Below are 15306 nucleotides of genomic sequence, written 5' to 3' on the forward strand. Positions count from 1 at the left end.
ATGATGAGTAACCATTTTGAGGTTGGTACACATTGAGTGTTTACACTCAACCTGCTGTATTTTTGTTTTTTCAAAAAGTTACACTAATGTGGTCAAGAGGAAAACATATTATAGACCTGAGCCAAGCTAAGCAGACATCCTGTAACTAATAAGTTGCAGATCCACAGAAAAAGGTTATTGTTTACTAGACACTAACATTGTGCTGCTCCCAGAAAACTGTACAGTCATAGGACATTCATCATATATATGTGCTGATGCATAGTAGGAAAATTTCAGGTGGGTGGCTGTTACAAATAATACAAACAAACCTTGTGGGACTTTTATTGAGCCTTCAGGTGAAAGAACGCAAGTTAATTAACTCAAAGGAGAAGAGTAGCAATAAATTCTTGAGGTTACTTTGCTCTGAGAGACATTTCATAAGTCGGACAGCCAGAGCATTGATGAACACAACTGTAGAATTCATTGTGCTCAATTACTAGCTCCTGTTGGTTGTTGAAAATGTTGGATTTTTCTGCATAATTAAACATCAGGAGCTGTGGTGCCGTTTCCAAGCTCAGAAACTTCTTTCACTCCAATGGATATAAGACTGACTGAAGGTATTTAATGTCAGGAAACGATAACAATAGGGGATCCATTGAAATATTTTAAATAATCATGGTATTTGATCAATTAATAGTATTGACCAATACCCAAAGCCCAGGCACTGGAACAGAGACATGTTATCAGAATTTTTATGCTTTGATACAGAATCCCCTAAAATTAATATGCTGAAATTCATCTCCAGGAATTTAGAGCTGGTTGCTTAAACACATGATTGTCTGATTATGGTTATTCTGGGGCTTCTGCATGTTTTAGATGAGTTTTCTGCTTCAATACATTTGATCCAGATGAAGGTGTCATTAACAGACTTTTGCAGACCTTGATAACAACCTGACGATGATCCAAAATTAGACAGTTCATTCCGGGACGTTTTTTCTTTTTCTTTTTTAAATCTAAATAATTTAAATTCCCATTTCAGATTATTTTTGCAACATGTTTAGTGAAGCACCTGTGAATACCTGTCAACAGACCAAAGCTCAAATCTCCAGTCTGTTGATTTATGTACCCATGTATGATGATTCAAAACCTTAGCAACAAAAGCATGTCTGCATTTAAGACAGGTTTACCATGTAACTGCTGGGTTATTAATTAAATGTAGCTTTTGGATATTGTTTAGTTGCCCACTTCTGCACGAGTCTTCTAAATTCTTGTGACATTTTTTGTATGTAAAGGGTTTCAATCTTGTGTAAGCAGTCGTCTTCCTCTCTCTGTTCTAGATCGGGATATTTGTTTTGATTTTATCAGCTTTCATCTTCAGCCAACTCTGGTCAACGGTCTCCTGGTTTGTGCTGTTCATAAGGCTGTTTGCCATCTTTTTCTTTGTCAGCATCTTCTGGAACTGGTTCTATCTGTACAAGGTAAAGACGAGTTCTTTCACATCGTTTACATTTAGTTTTATCTGTGTTTACAGCATGTTAAATAAGATCTTTTCAATGTTTTGTGAAGATTGCCCTTGCTGAGCACCAGAACAATATAAAACAGATGGAAAGTATCAGGGAGAAATGCACTGGAGTGGGGAGAAATGGCTGGATTAATAACGTGAAAGGTAAGCAAGCAGCATAAACACAAATTTTCTTAGAAAATCCGACTCAGGTTCACAATGGTCTGCTGGAGCCTACCTCAGCTCTCTTTTGGCGAAAGGCTGGGTTGCCAGTGCATTGCAGTGCCACATATTCACACACTCATTCTCATGGCCAATCCAGAATAATCAATTAACCTGACATACTGTGGTAGGAAGCTGGACCTCCAGAAAAGCCACACAAGCATGGAGAGAATATGTAAACTCCACACAGACATAGAAAGACTTTTACCTTCTTGCTGTGAGGCAACAGCAACTAACCACTAAGCCACCATGCTGCCCCTCTGAGATGACCATATAGGCCTACTATAATTGTCCTCCATAAACTAAGCAATTATTTGTGCTTCGACATACCTGCTTTGGAGATTGTTCTTTCCATAGCACTCCAGATAATTTATAGAATTGTATGATCAGAAGAAATGTGTGTGTAGCGGCTAAGCCTAAAACTTAAAGCCACTGAGGGGCTGCATAAACAGGCTAAATTTAGTTGACGCGCTTGCTGCTGCACTACTGAAACTTTGTGTCTAGTGAAACAAAAGGACTTACAGCTTCACTTCTTTATTGATGCTTTCTTTATTGAACACCGTTTCAGGATCTTCAATGTCGTACAAGGATCCATTACCAGTTCATGTAAAAGTCCATTTATCTGTGACTTGTTTCACTACAACCATAAACAAAAGTGATAGAGCGGAGCAGAGCGTAGCGGTCGAAAAACTACATGCTCCTATGTCTAGCAAAACCTGACACCTGATTGAAAGCTCTCACCCTATATAACATTTACTACTGAGACAGTGAGGACACCTACTGGCCCAATTTAGTACCACACACACACACACACACACACACACACACACACACACACACACACACACACACACACACACACACACACACACACACACACACACACACACACACACACACACACACACACACACACGGCTCCTACATACCGGCCCCTTATTGTAATGGCTAACAGACATACAATTCCTTCAAATACAAACCAAGGAGCCGTAATCAAAATGATAAGATGAATACATTTACCACACAATGTAATATCATGTACCACATACACAGAAACCTGATATGACCTGCTAATCTGTAATCTCATGTAAAAAACAAAGTTTTGTCACCGGACATTCAATGACACTAGACTTTGTCTTCAGACGCACTGAACGCACGAGTCCCCTTTTATCTTGAAAAGCCTCCAAGACTCTTCCTAGTGGCCAGGAGCCTCGTGGGGCCGTAGCATCCATTATGACCACAATATCTCCAGGCTTCAGATTTCTCCTCTCCTGGTTCCACTTTTGCCTCTCCTGCAGCAGAAGTAGGTATTCCCGTACCCATCGCTTCCAGAAAAGGTCAGAAATGTACTGGACTTGCCTCCATCTTCTTTTCACGTACAGATCATGTGGCTCGAACAATCCAGGTGGTAAGGATGGTTTTCCTTCCATGAGGAGGATGTGATTGGGAGTGAGCGGCTCCAGATCGTTTGGATCATCCGAGAGTTTGGTAATGGGCCGATCATTTAAAATAGCTTCAGCTTCACACATTACTGTTTGAAGTCCATCGTCATCCAGTCTGTAATGTTTCTTAACATGAAAATAAAGAAACTTGGGTTCTGCTTCAGGTTTGTTTATTCACTTGTGAACTGTAGCACATGTTACAGAGGCACAGTCATATAATGTTTGTACCCAGAGATAATCAGTACACCTGGATAAGTAACTAGGCAGGAATGGTAGTTAATCTGCCCTCTGGTGGTCAGGAGTACTATCACTACATCCCCATTCTTTTAGCTGTTCTTTTAACACACTAACACTAATGACCACACTAATACCAGTGACTAATATCAATGCTTAATACCAGATACACTAATACCAATGAGTAATACTAGACACACTAATACTACAGACTAACCAACAAGTACAATATTATTAAAAACATTTTTTCAGTCTTTTTTTTTTTCTTCTCAGTTACTTCGCTTTAAAAAATCAGTCTATCCGCTGCTCTAACAGTGCATGTGGATCTTCTCAGCACCGGTGAAGAGTGTGCCCGCTCAGCTGGAGGTTCAGCTGGAAGTTCAGCAGCTGGTGGCTCAGCTGATGTTTCAACTGCGGTGCAGGCTGAATCTTCATAGTTTAGTTGTTCTTGCATTTTCTCTTGTGTTTTCAGCAAGCTCCTTTGATTCCTCCTCAGGAACTGACCATCCTCTGTTCTGACATTGTAGGATCTTGGATTCACTTCCTCCAGAACAGTGGCTTTTGTTTTCCAGTTGTAGGAATCATGGAGCCTCACAGTGTCATATTTTTCCAGTGGCACTAAGCTTCGGGATGACTTGTCATAGTTTGACGTCCCTCTCCTTAGCAGATGCTTCTGTTTCCATTTTACCTCTGCATACTTTTGTGATGGTGCAGTGTGGTGTGCAACCTGCGTCCCATCAGAAGCTCAGCAGGAGACATGCCATGTTCAAGTGGTGAAGCTCGATAACTCAACAGAGCTAGATATGGATCCAAGCTACTTTCTTGTGCCTTCCTTAACAGATGTTTGACTATATGCACACCTTTCCCCGCTTTACCATTTGACTGGGCGTGCAGGGGGCTGGAAGTCAAATGTTGGAAGTCATATTCTTTTGCAAAGTTCTTAAACTCCCTGCAGCTGTAGCATGGTCCCTTGTCACTGTAGACAATCCGGGGAATTCCATGTCTTGCAAATATTGACTTCATGTGTGTAATCACACAGGTAGCAGTCATTCTGGACAGCAGCGCTATCTCTGGATAATTGGAGAGATAATCGATCACCACCAGCAGATAATTCTTCCCATCCAGATGAAACAAATCAGTCCTAACTTTCTGCCGCGGTTCATCTGGGATGTCAGTTATTGCCAGAGGCTCTCTTGGCTGTTTTTCATGATACTTTAGACAGGTATCACATCCTGAGACCATTCTGTCAATGTCTTCATTAATTCCTGGCCAATAAATGGCTGTTCTGGCCCTCCTCTTGCATTTTCCATTCCAAGGTGCCCCTCGTGCAGCCTTTTCGGCATTTCTGACCTCAGTGACTGAGGAATGACAATTCTGTTCTTTCTGAGTAAAAGCCCATGAACAACACTCAGCTCTGCTCTGATGTTGTAAAATGGCTGACATTCACCTCTAGGCCAGCCGTCATTCAGATTCTTGATTACCTTCTGTAGCACAGGATCTTTCTCTGTTTCAGCTGCAATCTGCTTAGATTTCATATCAGACACAGGCAGTGATTCAGTGATCAGCTTGACATGGAGATTGACATCAGTCTCTGTAGAAATCTCACTCGGTGTTGTCGCTCTGGACAGAGCATCAGCAAGCACAATGTGTTTACCTGGTATATAAATCAAGTCAAAATCATAGCGTTGTAACTTCATCATCAGTCTTTGAATTCTCGGTGACATCTCGCTGAGATTTTTCTTGATAATGGATATTAATGGCTTATTTCTGCTACAAACTTTGGCAGGCCATAGACATAGTTGTGAAACTTCTCAAATCCATACACCAGTCCTAAACACTCTTTTTCAATTTGTGCATAGCGACACTCAGTTGCAGTCATCACTCTTGATGCGTAGGTGACTGGTTTCCAATCTTCTCCATGAGCCTGGAGTAACACAGCTCCAAGTCCATTTTCTGATGAGTCAGTGGATATTTTAATCTTCTTAGATGGATCAAAGAATGTCAGCACTGGCCCTGTTGTGAGAAAGGTTTTCAGCTGTGCCCATTCTTCCTCATGCTTATTACCGGTAGTCCACTTGAACTCCCTTCCATCATGCAGCAGCTGTCTCAGGTGTACAGTTTTGGAGGACAGGTTTGGTATGAATTTTCCAACAAAATTGATCATTCCAAGCACTCTCAACACACCTTGTTTATCTTCAGGCCTGGGCATCTCCAGTATTGCATTCACTTTACTTTTATCTGGCTCCACACCTGCTATTGACAGCTTGTCTCCCAGAAAAGTGATCTCATATAGACACCAAACTGACATTTGGCTCGATTCAGCTTTAGCCCATATTTCTGTATGTTTTTTAGCACCTTGATGAGTTTTTCATTATGCTGCTCCAGTGTGGATCCCCACAGTATGAGGTCATCCACGTACACCATTACTCCATCAATGCCCTCTATGATGTGCTCGATGCTTCTGTGGAACACCTCAGGAGCAGAGGAAATTCCAAAAGGCATCCTTTGGAAACAGTAGCGGCCAAACGGTGTATTGAATGTACAGTACTTTGTGCTATCTTCATGCAGTTTTATCTGCCAAAAGCCCTGGGATGCATCCAACTTACTGAAGAATTTTGCATTAGCCATTTCACTTATGATCTCCTCTCTCGTTGGAATCTGATAATGTTCTCTCTTTATGTTGGCATTCAAATCTTTTGGATCCATGCACACACGTAGGGCTCCAGTTGGCTTTTTAACACACACCATTGAATTCACCCACTCGGTGGGCAGCTCCACCTTTTTTATTACTCCCAGTGACTCCATTCGGTCAAGTTCTTGTTTTAGCTTCTCTCTTAGTGGAGCCGGAACCCGCCTGGGAGCATGAACTACTGGCTGTGCATCATCCTTAAGTTGAAGTAGGTGAATGGCAAAACACCAAACCCCTAAAAGATGTCTGGATACTGATCCAAGATTGTCTTTACACTGTCCTGTGCATCGATACAATACACTCTCTTGACTAGGCCCAGCCGTTCACATGCTTCGTCATCAAGTAATGAGTCATATCCCTTTGGAACTACTATAAACATGACATTGTGTTCCTTTCCTTTGACTTTAACCTTAAGTCTGCAGGTGCCTTTGTTCTCAATGGGCTGACCATTATATGCTTTAAGAGGTTTTGCATTTGGATGTATTTGGGGCTTTACCTTCATGGCTTTGATGTCCAACTCATTCACCAGATTGGCTTGTGCTCCTGTTTCCAGTTTGAGAAGAATGACAGCTCCATTTACATGCAGTGGCGCTGTCCACTTGGGCCGCTAAACTGCACTCACACCTGTCCACTCCCCTTCAGGTGCATGTGAGGGCTCAGGTGCGTGTGTGGATTCCTCCTGCATCACCATGCCAACAAAGAACGAGTCAGAGAGATTAGTTTCTTCCACAGCATGAACACGTGGAGCCCTGCTTTGTTTCCCCTTCGAAAAACATTGCTTGGCATAATGATTCTGTCCTTTACACTTAAACTTTCCCGTATGCGGGGCATTCTCTTGGTGCATGACGAGTGCCGCATGTTTTACAATTAAAAGTCTCTGTACCTTTTTGCTGTTTCGCCTGCCCCGTTTTCTGTCTTTGTGTCCGTCCAGACGGTCCCGACACCATGGTAACGGCTGCGCTGTCTTTGTCCTGTTCCCCAAACGTTTTAGCATGCTGCAAAGCTAATTAACTGGCCTGGCATATCTTCACGGCTCTTGTTAGAGTGAGATCAGTCTCACGTAACAATCTCTCTCTTACTTTTCTGTCACAAATCCCGAACACAAGCTGATCCAAAAATGCGTATGTGTTTATTATACAGTCTCCTTTGATGGACTTAACTTGGACTGGGAGGATGGAAAGAAGACAGCGATCATCTCCGGCCCCTGTATGACCACAAGTTTTGTGAGATGCTGTGATGTTACATGCCACAGGCTTCTTGGAATACTTTGTGTTTGCTTTAACTTTGTCATTTTTGTCAACATGAAGCACACTGGGATAGTTTGGACCACAAACCCTGCAGGTCAAACGCTTGTCACAGTCTCGACTCCTGTGCCCAGCACATAAACAGCCAAAACAAAGCTCCTTTTTCTTTAGAAAGCTTATTTTATCTCAGTGTTTCTTCCTTTCAAAATTTTGACATTCTTCCAATGAATGACTTCTAAAACAACACACACAAGCTCGATTTGACGCGAAATCGACGCTGTGCCTACGCCGTCACCGTGACGCCGTTGTGAACCCTTCGGACTTCTCCGTCACTCCATTTCGCTGCAGTGCAGTACCCCCCGCAACCGCTAGGTCGCAATCTTTTCCTTTTCCGGTTTATCCGACTTTTCCGGTCACAGTGAATCAAAGAGATAAGGACAACTATTGTGCAAAAAATAAAAAAACAAAACAAAAAAAAACACACATACACAAAGAAAAGAGCGCTGAAAGTTCACGACTGCTTCAAACTGGAAACCAGAAATGCGTTGCTACCAAACTACCAATCACAGCCTTCTGGTCTGCGTTTGGTCTGCGTCGCCTCGACGTGTAGTTACAATTTTTGGGAGGTACGCGTCAGTGACGTGTACCTCCCAAGGCACGGCGTCGTTTTGACGCAGAAACATAACTCAGCCTTAAGTCAGCTGCTAGGCGCCAGCCAAGGCGCGAACGGGTCCCCGACGGGCGCCGCACAGGGCCGGATTTAGCGAGGCCCATTAAGGTGGGCAGACTGAAATGTAGGGTGGGTGACGCTGCCCACCCCCAAAGTTGTGAAAAAACTTTGGGGGGGTCGAACCCCCGAAATGCATAGAAAACTATGCTATCATATCAGTTCATCTATCTTCTCCTTCTTTGACCAACAGTATGCTAACCCAATTGCCCTTCCTGGCACTACCCTCTGCATTTACCCAGGCTTGGGACCGGCACAAATAGGACACTGGCTTCTGCCCTGTTGAGGCTGCATTTATTTTTTGCTTTTTTTTGTTTGCTTTTTTTTTTTCTTTATCAATCAATCGTACCCTACGGCGTAGGCTCTGCGTGGCTTTAAAAGGTCCCGCGGCAGCCTGGTGGCTCCAGAGCCTGCACGGCACCGCAGCCACCGCCACCTGCACCGGCGCCGGGATGGAGAGAGGCGTCTCGGAGGCTTTTGCTTAAAGAAACGATGCATGTCGGCGAATCGGCGATGTCGCTCTCTTTCTTTTTTTTTTTAAAGATTTTTTGGGCTCTAGTGGCCCTTTAGTGGAGATGCAGACTGGAAAGAACGGAGAGAGAGAACGGGGGAGACACGCAGCAAAGGTGCACGGGCTGGATTCGAACCCGCGACCGCTGCAGGAGGAGGACTGTAGCCTCAGTATATGAGCCGCCTCTTAACCCACTGCGCCACCGAGCGGCCCAATGTCGCTCTCTTTCTTGATACCAGTGGGCAGACGGGAGCACCGAGGCAGTGATTATAAACTTTATTTTCTTTTAGACAAAAAAACACTGAAACGTATTTTCTCATTTTCTGTGTTTGAGCATGTAAAACTCCTGATTCGTGGATCTGTTGCTGGAGGCGTGGTTATGTGCAGGGGGTTTTCGACACGGCTCATTCTCCCTCAAGCCTGAATTATGGTTCTGCGTTAAATCGACACAGAGGCTACGGCTACTGGCTAGCTTTATTGGTTTACAACAGCGTCAGTTTAAGGTCTAACATGATTGATGATGTTTTTTTTGTTCGGAAATCCGTTTAGAGACGGAGAACCCTGCGCACCAGTTCCCTTGGTTGACCTCTGGTAAACTACTCGAGATAAATATAAGCAATCACCTCTGCTGACCTTCTCCTCCACTCCTTGCTCAAACGCTCGCTTAAAGGAAACGTATTGAAGAGGATCCCCATCAAATATGGGAATATCTCTCGCTGGCAATAACATTAAACGTTGCTGATGTACAAGAGCTGATGTTATTTCATTCTGCTTTTCCATTATGGCACAGATATTTCCAAATTGCCTTTCATCCGTAGGCTGAGCATTTAACAGTGTGGGTTCCAAAGGTGGCAAGGATGCCTCCACTTGTGTTGTTGAATAAACATTTAGCCTTTTTGAATCCGTACACTCCCTTAGTCCAGCTGTACATTGCTGACTGGCCTCCTGTGTTAGCATAGCAGCTGCTGGTGGGTCATATGTTGGCAGTGACCAATCCTTTGGCTGTCACTTGCTCTGATTTACAGGTCTGTACTCCTTTGCCATTGGGTTGAATTGCTTAGAAGCTGCTGCCTTTATTTGCTTGTCCAGGTAGGAGTTCATTGCATTTGATGATGCTTTAGAAACACTTTGAGAGTCAGAGGCCTGTAACACTGCTAATTTAGCAGTGGATGCGGCTAGCTTAGTTTCCAGTCCAAGCTGTTCCTTTTTCCTCTTAAGCTGTTGCTCTTGTTCCTCCAGAGCATGCATTTTCTGCAAAGCTGCTGCATGAGCAAGCAACGCAGCCCTTTCAGCCTCTGCCTTAATCCTTGCAGAGGAAGTAGTGCTTGACTTTCCACTATATGAGCTTCTTCTGCTGGAGTGTTTGCTAGCCACATTTGAAACCCTGTCCTCTGAATTCACACCATAATCATAATCATCATCATCATCATCATCATCATCATCATCATCATCATCATCATCATCATCATCATCATCATCATCATCATCATCATCATCATCGTCATCATCATCATCATCCTTTGATGTTTGTTCACATGATAACCATTTTTCACATTAAACATAAATTCATCATTGCATATAATTTTTGCTTTGAACCATATGTTGAGTTTTTCCTTTTCCTCACCAGGTAAAATACCAACCAAAGAACCATGAATACCTTTAGCTTCATCACACAAATTGACAAGATCATCAAGAGCACATTGTACCTTTAGTTTATCTTTGTTTTGCATAAGCACCTGCATTTCTTGTCTTAAAATGCCTGTCTTATTTAGCTTAGCTTTCCTAGTACTTTGTAACCTTTCAATTTTTTCAGCAAAAGCCTTAGCAGTAAGTGTTACAACACGTTTTTCATTCGTCCTTTGCGTACCGATGCCATCAGTATTAAAGGAGCATGAGGCAGGATTGAGGCAGGATTTATGAAAAAAATTTGTATACGTTTGAAGTTTTCTAGTAATAATGTCAAATGAAATGTTCCAAACCAAAAAAAATTAGCCCTCTAGCGTATCTCTCCGTTGCCTTGAACAGGCTGTGTGCTGCAAAATGTGCTGCAATTGTGGGGCCGAATTTCCCGCACTGGGCTGCGGATGTGACGTCACATGACGCTGCATGCGCGTTCTCCCCGTTCTCCCGTGCCGGCTTCGCTGTTGGCTGCAGTACCCCCCGACGGCCGTCGTGGCGAATGGTGGCGCTAATGAGTCTCATTTCTTAAAAGGAGCCTCATGCTCCTTTAATGTTCCTTTCAGCCGATTGCGCAATAACCTCCACGGGCTTGTCCACAGTTTCACGCGCATCCAGGATTTCCCCCACACGCGCGCAAAAGTTATGAAGTTAACTGTCCTCCCGTTTTGACCAATGCATTGGATTTACGCCCCGAAATATATAAAGAACAATTGTGCACATAAACATGAATGGTCATTCATACATTTGTAGCGCTACTACTCACGTTGGGCACCTTGATGATCCCGATGAATGACTCCTGTACCGCTGGCGTCCGAAAATCAGCTTCCGGTGTCCTCCCGCCGACAGCGGATGTTAACAGGTGAGCTCCCAGTTGGCCAGCTGAGATGATTGTGTCCGGTGTGATGGTGCTGGTTCGGCTTGTCCTGGTTCCAGCTGATCCTGCAGCTCCGGTACCGCTCCAATAAGGACTCGCAACTCCAAACATTCACGCATCTCACATCCGTGGTTTCAAAATGAACACGTAGTTTCACCATGAAACTCTGTAAACCCAACTACAGCTTCACTTCTTTATTGGTGCTTTCTTTATTGATCACCGTTTCAGGATCTTCAATATCGTGCAAGGATCCATTACCAGTGCATGTAAAAGTCCATTTATCTGTGACTTGTTTCACTACAACCATAAACAAAAGTGACAGAGCATAGCGGCCGAAAAAAACTATATGCTCCTCCGTCTAGCAACACCTGACACCTGATTGAAACTGAGACAGTGAGGACACCTACTGGCCCAATTTGGTACCTTACACACACCCACACCCACATAGAAATGGCTCCTACAGTGTGTATTTCTGAGATCATGATATATTTGTATTATTTCTGTCTCCAATTTATTTTGTTTTATCTATTTATTTTTTGATAAAGTTTCTTCTTAAGGCTATACAGTATAGACTGATGAACATAGAGGTATAGAACTGAATTCTGGTCATTTCACTCCATCAAATGCTAACTTCAGTATATATATTTTGCAGAGTCACTTTGAAAAGCCTTTAAAGACAGTTACACTACACATACATTTGTCACTTTACTAACACTATGTATTTAGTTACTTCAGACATCTTTCATTGTTTACCTCCAGAGTGGTTCAGAAGCACCTGGACTATTCAAGATGACCCGTGTAAGAAATATTATGCAGTCCTCATGGTCAACCCCGTCCTGCAGGTACCTCCAACCAAGGTAGCTCATCTTGCTTACAACTCCTTTGAGTAAATCAGACTGGATCAGCATCTTGGGATCTTTGAACTATTGTTTAATCTGGGGCCTTGTGGTTATTGCAGTTTTGAAGAGGGTGCTGTTCTGTTGGGGGAGGGTGTGTTGATCTCAAGTTGGCTTGTGATTGATCTCAGTTTTCAGCAGTTGTCTTTAGGTTGTACATGTTAAAGGAATACAGAGGGTTGCAAAAGTATTCACCCCCCTTGAACTTTGTGACCTTTTGCCACATTTCAGGCTTCAAACATAAAGATATAAAACTGTAATTTTTTGTGAAGAATCAACATCAAGTGGGACACAATCATGAAGTGGAACGAAATGTATTGGATATTTCAAACTTTTTTAACAAATAAAAAACTGAAAAATTGGGCGTGCAAAATTATTCATCCCCCTTAATTTAATACTTTGTAGCACCACCTTTTGCTGCGATTACAGCTGTAAGTCTCTTGGGTTATGTCTCTATCAGTTTTGCACATCGAGAGACTGAAATTTTTGCCCATTCCTCCTTGCAAAACAGCTTGAGCTCAGTGAGGTTGGATGGAGAGCATTTGTGAACAGCAGTTTTCAGTTCTTTCCACAAATTCTCCATTGGATTCAGGTCTGGACTTTGACTTGGCCATTCTAACCCCTGGATATATTTTTTGTGAACCATTCCATTGTAGATTTTGCTTTATATTTTGGATCATTGTCTTATTGGAAGACAAATCTCCGTCCCAGTCTCAGGTCTTTTGCAGACTCCATCAGGTTTTCTTCCAGAATGGTCCTGTATTTGGCTCCATCCATCTTCCCATCAATTTTAACCATCTTTCCTGTCCCTGCTGAAGAAAAGCAGGCCCGAACCGTGATGCTGCCACCACCATGTTTGACAGTGGGGATGGTGTGTTGAGGGGGATGAGCTGTGTTGCTTTTACGCCAAACATAACGTCTTGCATTGTTGCCAAAAAGTTTGATTTTGGTCTGATCTGACCAGAGCAGCTTCTTCTACATGTTTGTGTCTCCCCGGTGGCATGTGGCAAACTTTAAACAACACTTTATATGGATATCTTTAAGAAATGGCTTTCTTCTTGCCACTCTTCCATAAAGGCCAGAATTGTGCAGTACACGACTGATTGTTGTCGTATAGACAGAGTCTCCCACCTCAGCTGTAGAGCTCTGCAGTTCATCCAGAGTGATCATGGGCCTCTTGGCTGCATCTCTGATCAGTCTTCTCCTTGTATGAGCTGAAAGTGTAGAGGGACGACCAGGTCTTGGTAGATTTGCAGTGGTCTGATACTCCTTCCATTTCAATATTATCACTTGGACAGTGCTCCTTGGGATGTTTAAAGCTTGGGAAATCTTTTTGTATCCAAATCCAGCTTTAAACTTCTCCACAACAATATCTTGGACCTGCCTGGTGTGTTCCTTGTTCTTCATGATGCTCTCTGCGTTTTAAACGGACCTCTGAGACGATCACAGTGCAGGTGCATTTATACGGAGACGTGATTACACACTGGTGGATTCCATTTATCATCATTAGTCATTTAGGTCAACACTGGATCATTCAGAGATCCTCACTGAACTTCTGGACAGAGTTTGCTGCACTGAAAGTAAAGGGGGTGAATAATTTTGCACACCCAATTTTTCAGTTTTTTATTTGTTAAAAAAGTTTGAAATTTCCAATACATTTCGTTCCACTTCATGATTGTGTCCCATTTGATGTTGATTCTTCACAAAAAATTACAGTTTTATATCTTTATGTTTGAAGCCTAAAATGTGGCAAAAGGTCACAATGTTCAAGGGGGGTGAATACTTTTGCAACCCTCTGTATCTATGATTTCACAGCAGAATATTTAATTGCAACAACATAAAACTACTTTAGTCACTTAACAGTGCATTTTTAATCTTGTGGTTGTTGGTGCATTTTCAATAGGCCAAAGTGTCAGAGTCACTAAACATCGACAACAGAACCACCAAACAGCAAATTTGTTAATGTATCTGTTTTATATATTGACATTAAACTGATATGCATTTGATTTAGCAAATGCTATTACATGTTAGTATTAGCTTAGGCCAGTTCTGTGTTAAAATGCAGGAAGCTGAATATAAAGTTCATCTCTTTTCAGGCAATTACATATACCATAACAACCTTCATCACAGACCCTTTGAAACAACTTGGGCAGGGAATCAGCGAGTTTCTTCGAGCCCTCCTGAAAGATCTGCCATTCACTCTGCAGATCCCAGTCCTTCTCACTATTGTCTTCTCAATTTTGGTAAATATAGAGCTGAATTACATTTGTGCAAATTCATAAAATTAGGGAATTCCTTGCTTTAATTGTACATCTCATTCTTTCAAAGGTGTTCCTGTATGGAAGTGTGCAGGCAGTCTTTCAGTATGGCATCATGGCACCGCTACGGCGCCCTCGAACGGATCCACCGCCTCCAGAGCTGGAGGAGCCGCAACGCCGTCCTCTGAGGCTTGAGGACCATCGTTACTTAGGAGGAGGTGACGCACCTGCCCCTGCCATTGCACCTGCCCCTGCCCCTGCCCCTGCCCCTGCCCCTGCCCCTCCACCTGCACCTGCCCCTGCCCCTGCCCCTGCCCCTGCACCTGCACCTGCACCTGCCCTTACCCCTGCACCTCAGTATGTTCCTAGGCACCGAGTCCACAATGCCCGAATACAAAGGAATAACATTCATCAGCGGCGACCTGCCAGTGTCATAGAGGAGCAGTGGACAGTGAGGATAGAGATGGATGCTCAGCGGCACCAGGAATGTCCTGAGGAACAGGAGAATTTATTTGCTGAATCAGACTCTGAAAACCAGAAGGAAATGCATGGAGGAGTTGAATGAATGGTGAATGTTTATCATATTTAAACATACTGTTTAACACAGTTTGTTTGACTTGTATTTGTGAAGCCAGTAGCCTAAGGATGCTTTCACTCAAATATATGTTAGTTTTGTTTTGATTTTTAGCCTTTTTTTTGTCATAGATGGTACAATTTCTGATGTTTAACTTTAATAATATGGTTTTGTCAATAGTGGTTTTGGTTACCTGCTTAATGAAAACAATAGAAATTTTCACCTGACTTGAGGGAATTAATTTCTGCTCACTTGCTGGATTAAATAACAATAAATAGGGCATTGTCACAACCAATTGGCAGTCAATATCAAATTCAACTCTGTTTAAACACATACAAGTCACAGGTCATGGTTCCTCTAATAGGACAATTATCTGAAACATACTGCCAAAAACAATAAAAAATGCCTAAGAACAAAACACTGGATGATTCTGAGGTGGCCTTCATTAATCCCTTATTTAAATCCTTTTGAAAAT

At 42.8% G+C, this 15306-nt stretch overlaps 1 protein-coding gene across 1 annotated transcript; it reads left to right on the forward strand.

Moving 5' to 3' along the window:
* LOC133458774 (chloride channel CLIC-like protein 1) lies at positions 1 to 14822 on the forward strand. Its single transcript, XM_061738975.1, has 6 exons — positions 1 to 21; positions 1317 to 1457; positions 1546 to 1645; positions 11863 to 11960; positions 14096 to 14242; positions 14328 to 14822. The coding sequence occupies exons 1-6, from the start codon at positions 1 to 3 to the stop codon at positions 14820 to 14822; spliced, it is 1002 nt and encodes a 333-aa protein (XP_061594959.1).
* The last annotated feature ends 484 nt before the right edge of the window (positions 14823 to 15306 follow it).

Source organism: Cololabis saira, chromosome 13 (assembly GCF_033807715.1).
Source record: "Cololabis saira isolate AMF1-May2022 chromosome 13, fColSai1.1, whole genome shotgun sequence".
In the NCBI taxonomy this organism is placed as follows: Eukaryota; Metazoa; Chordata; class Actinopteri; order Beloniformes; family Belonidae; genus Cololabis; species Cololabis saira.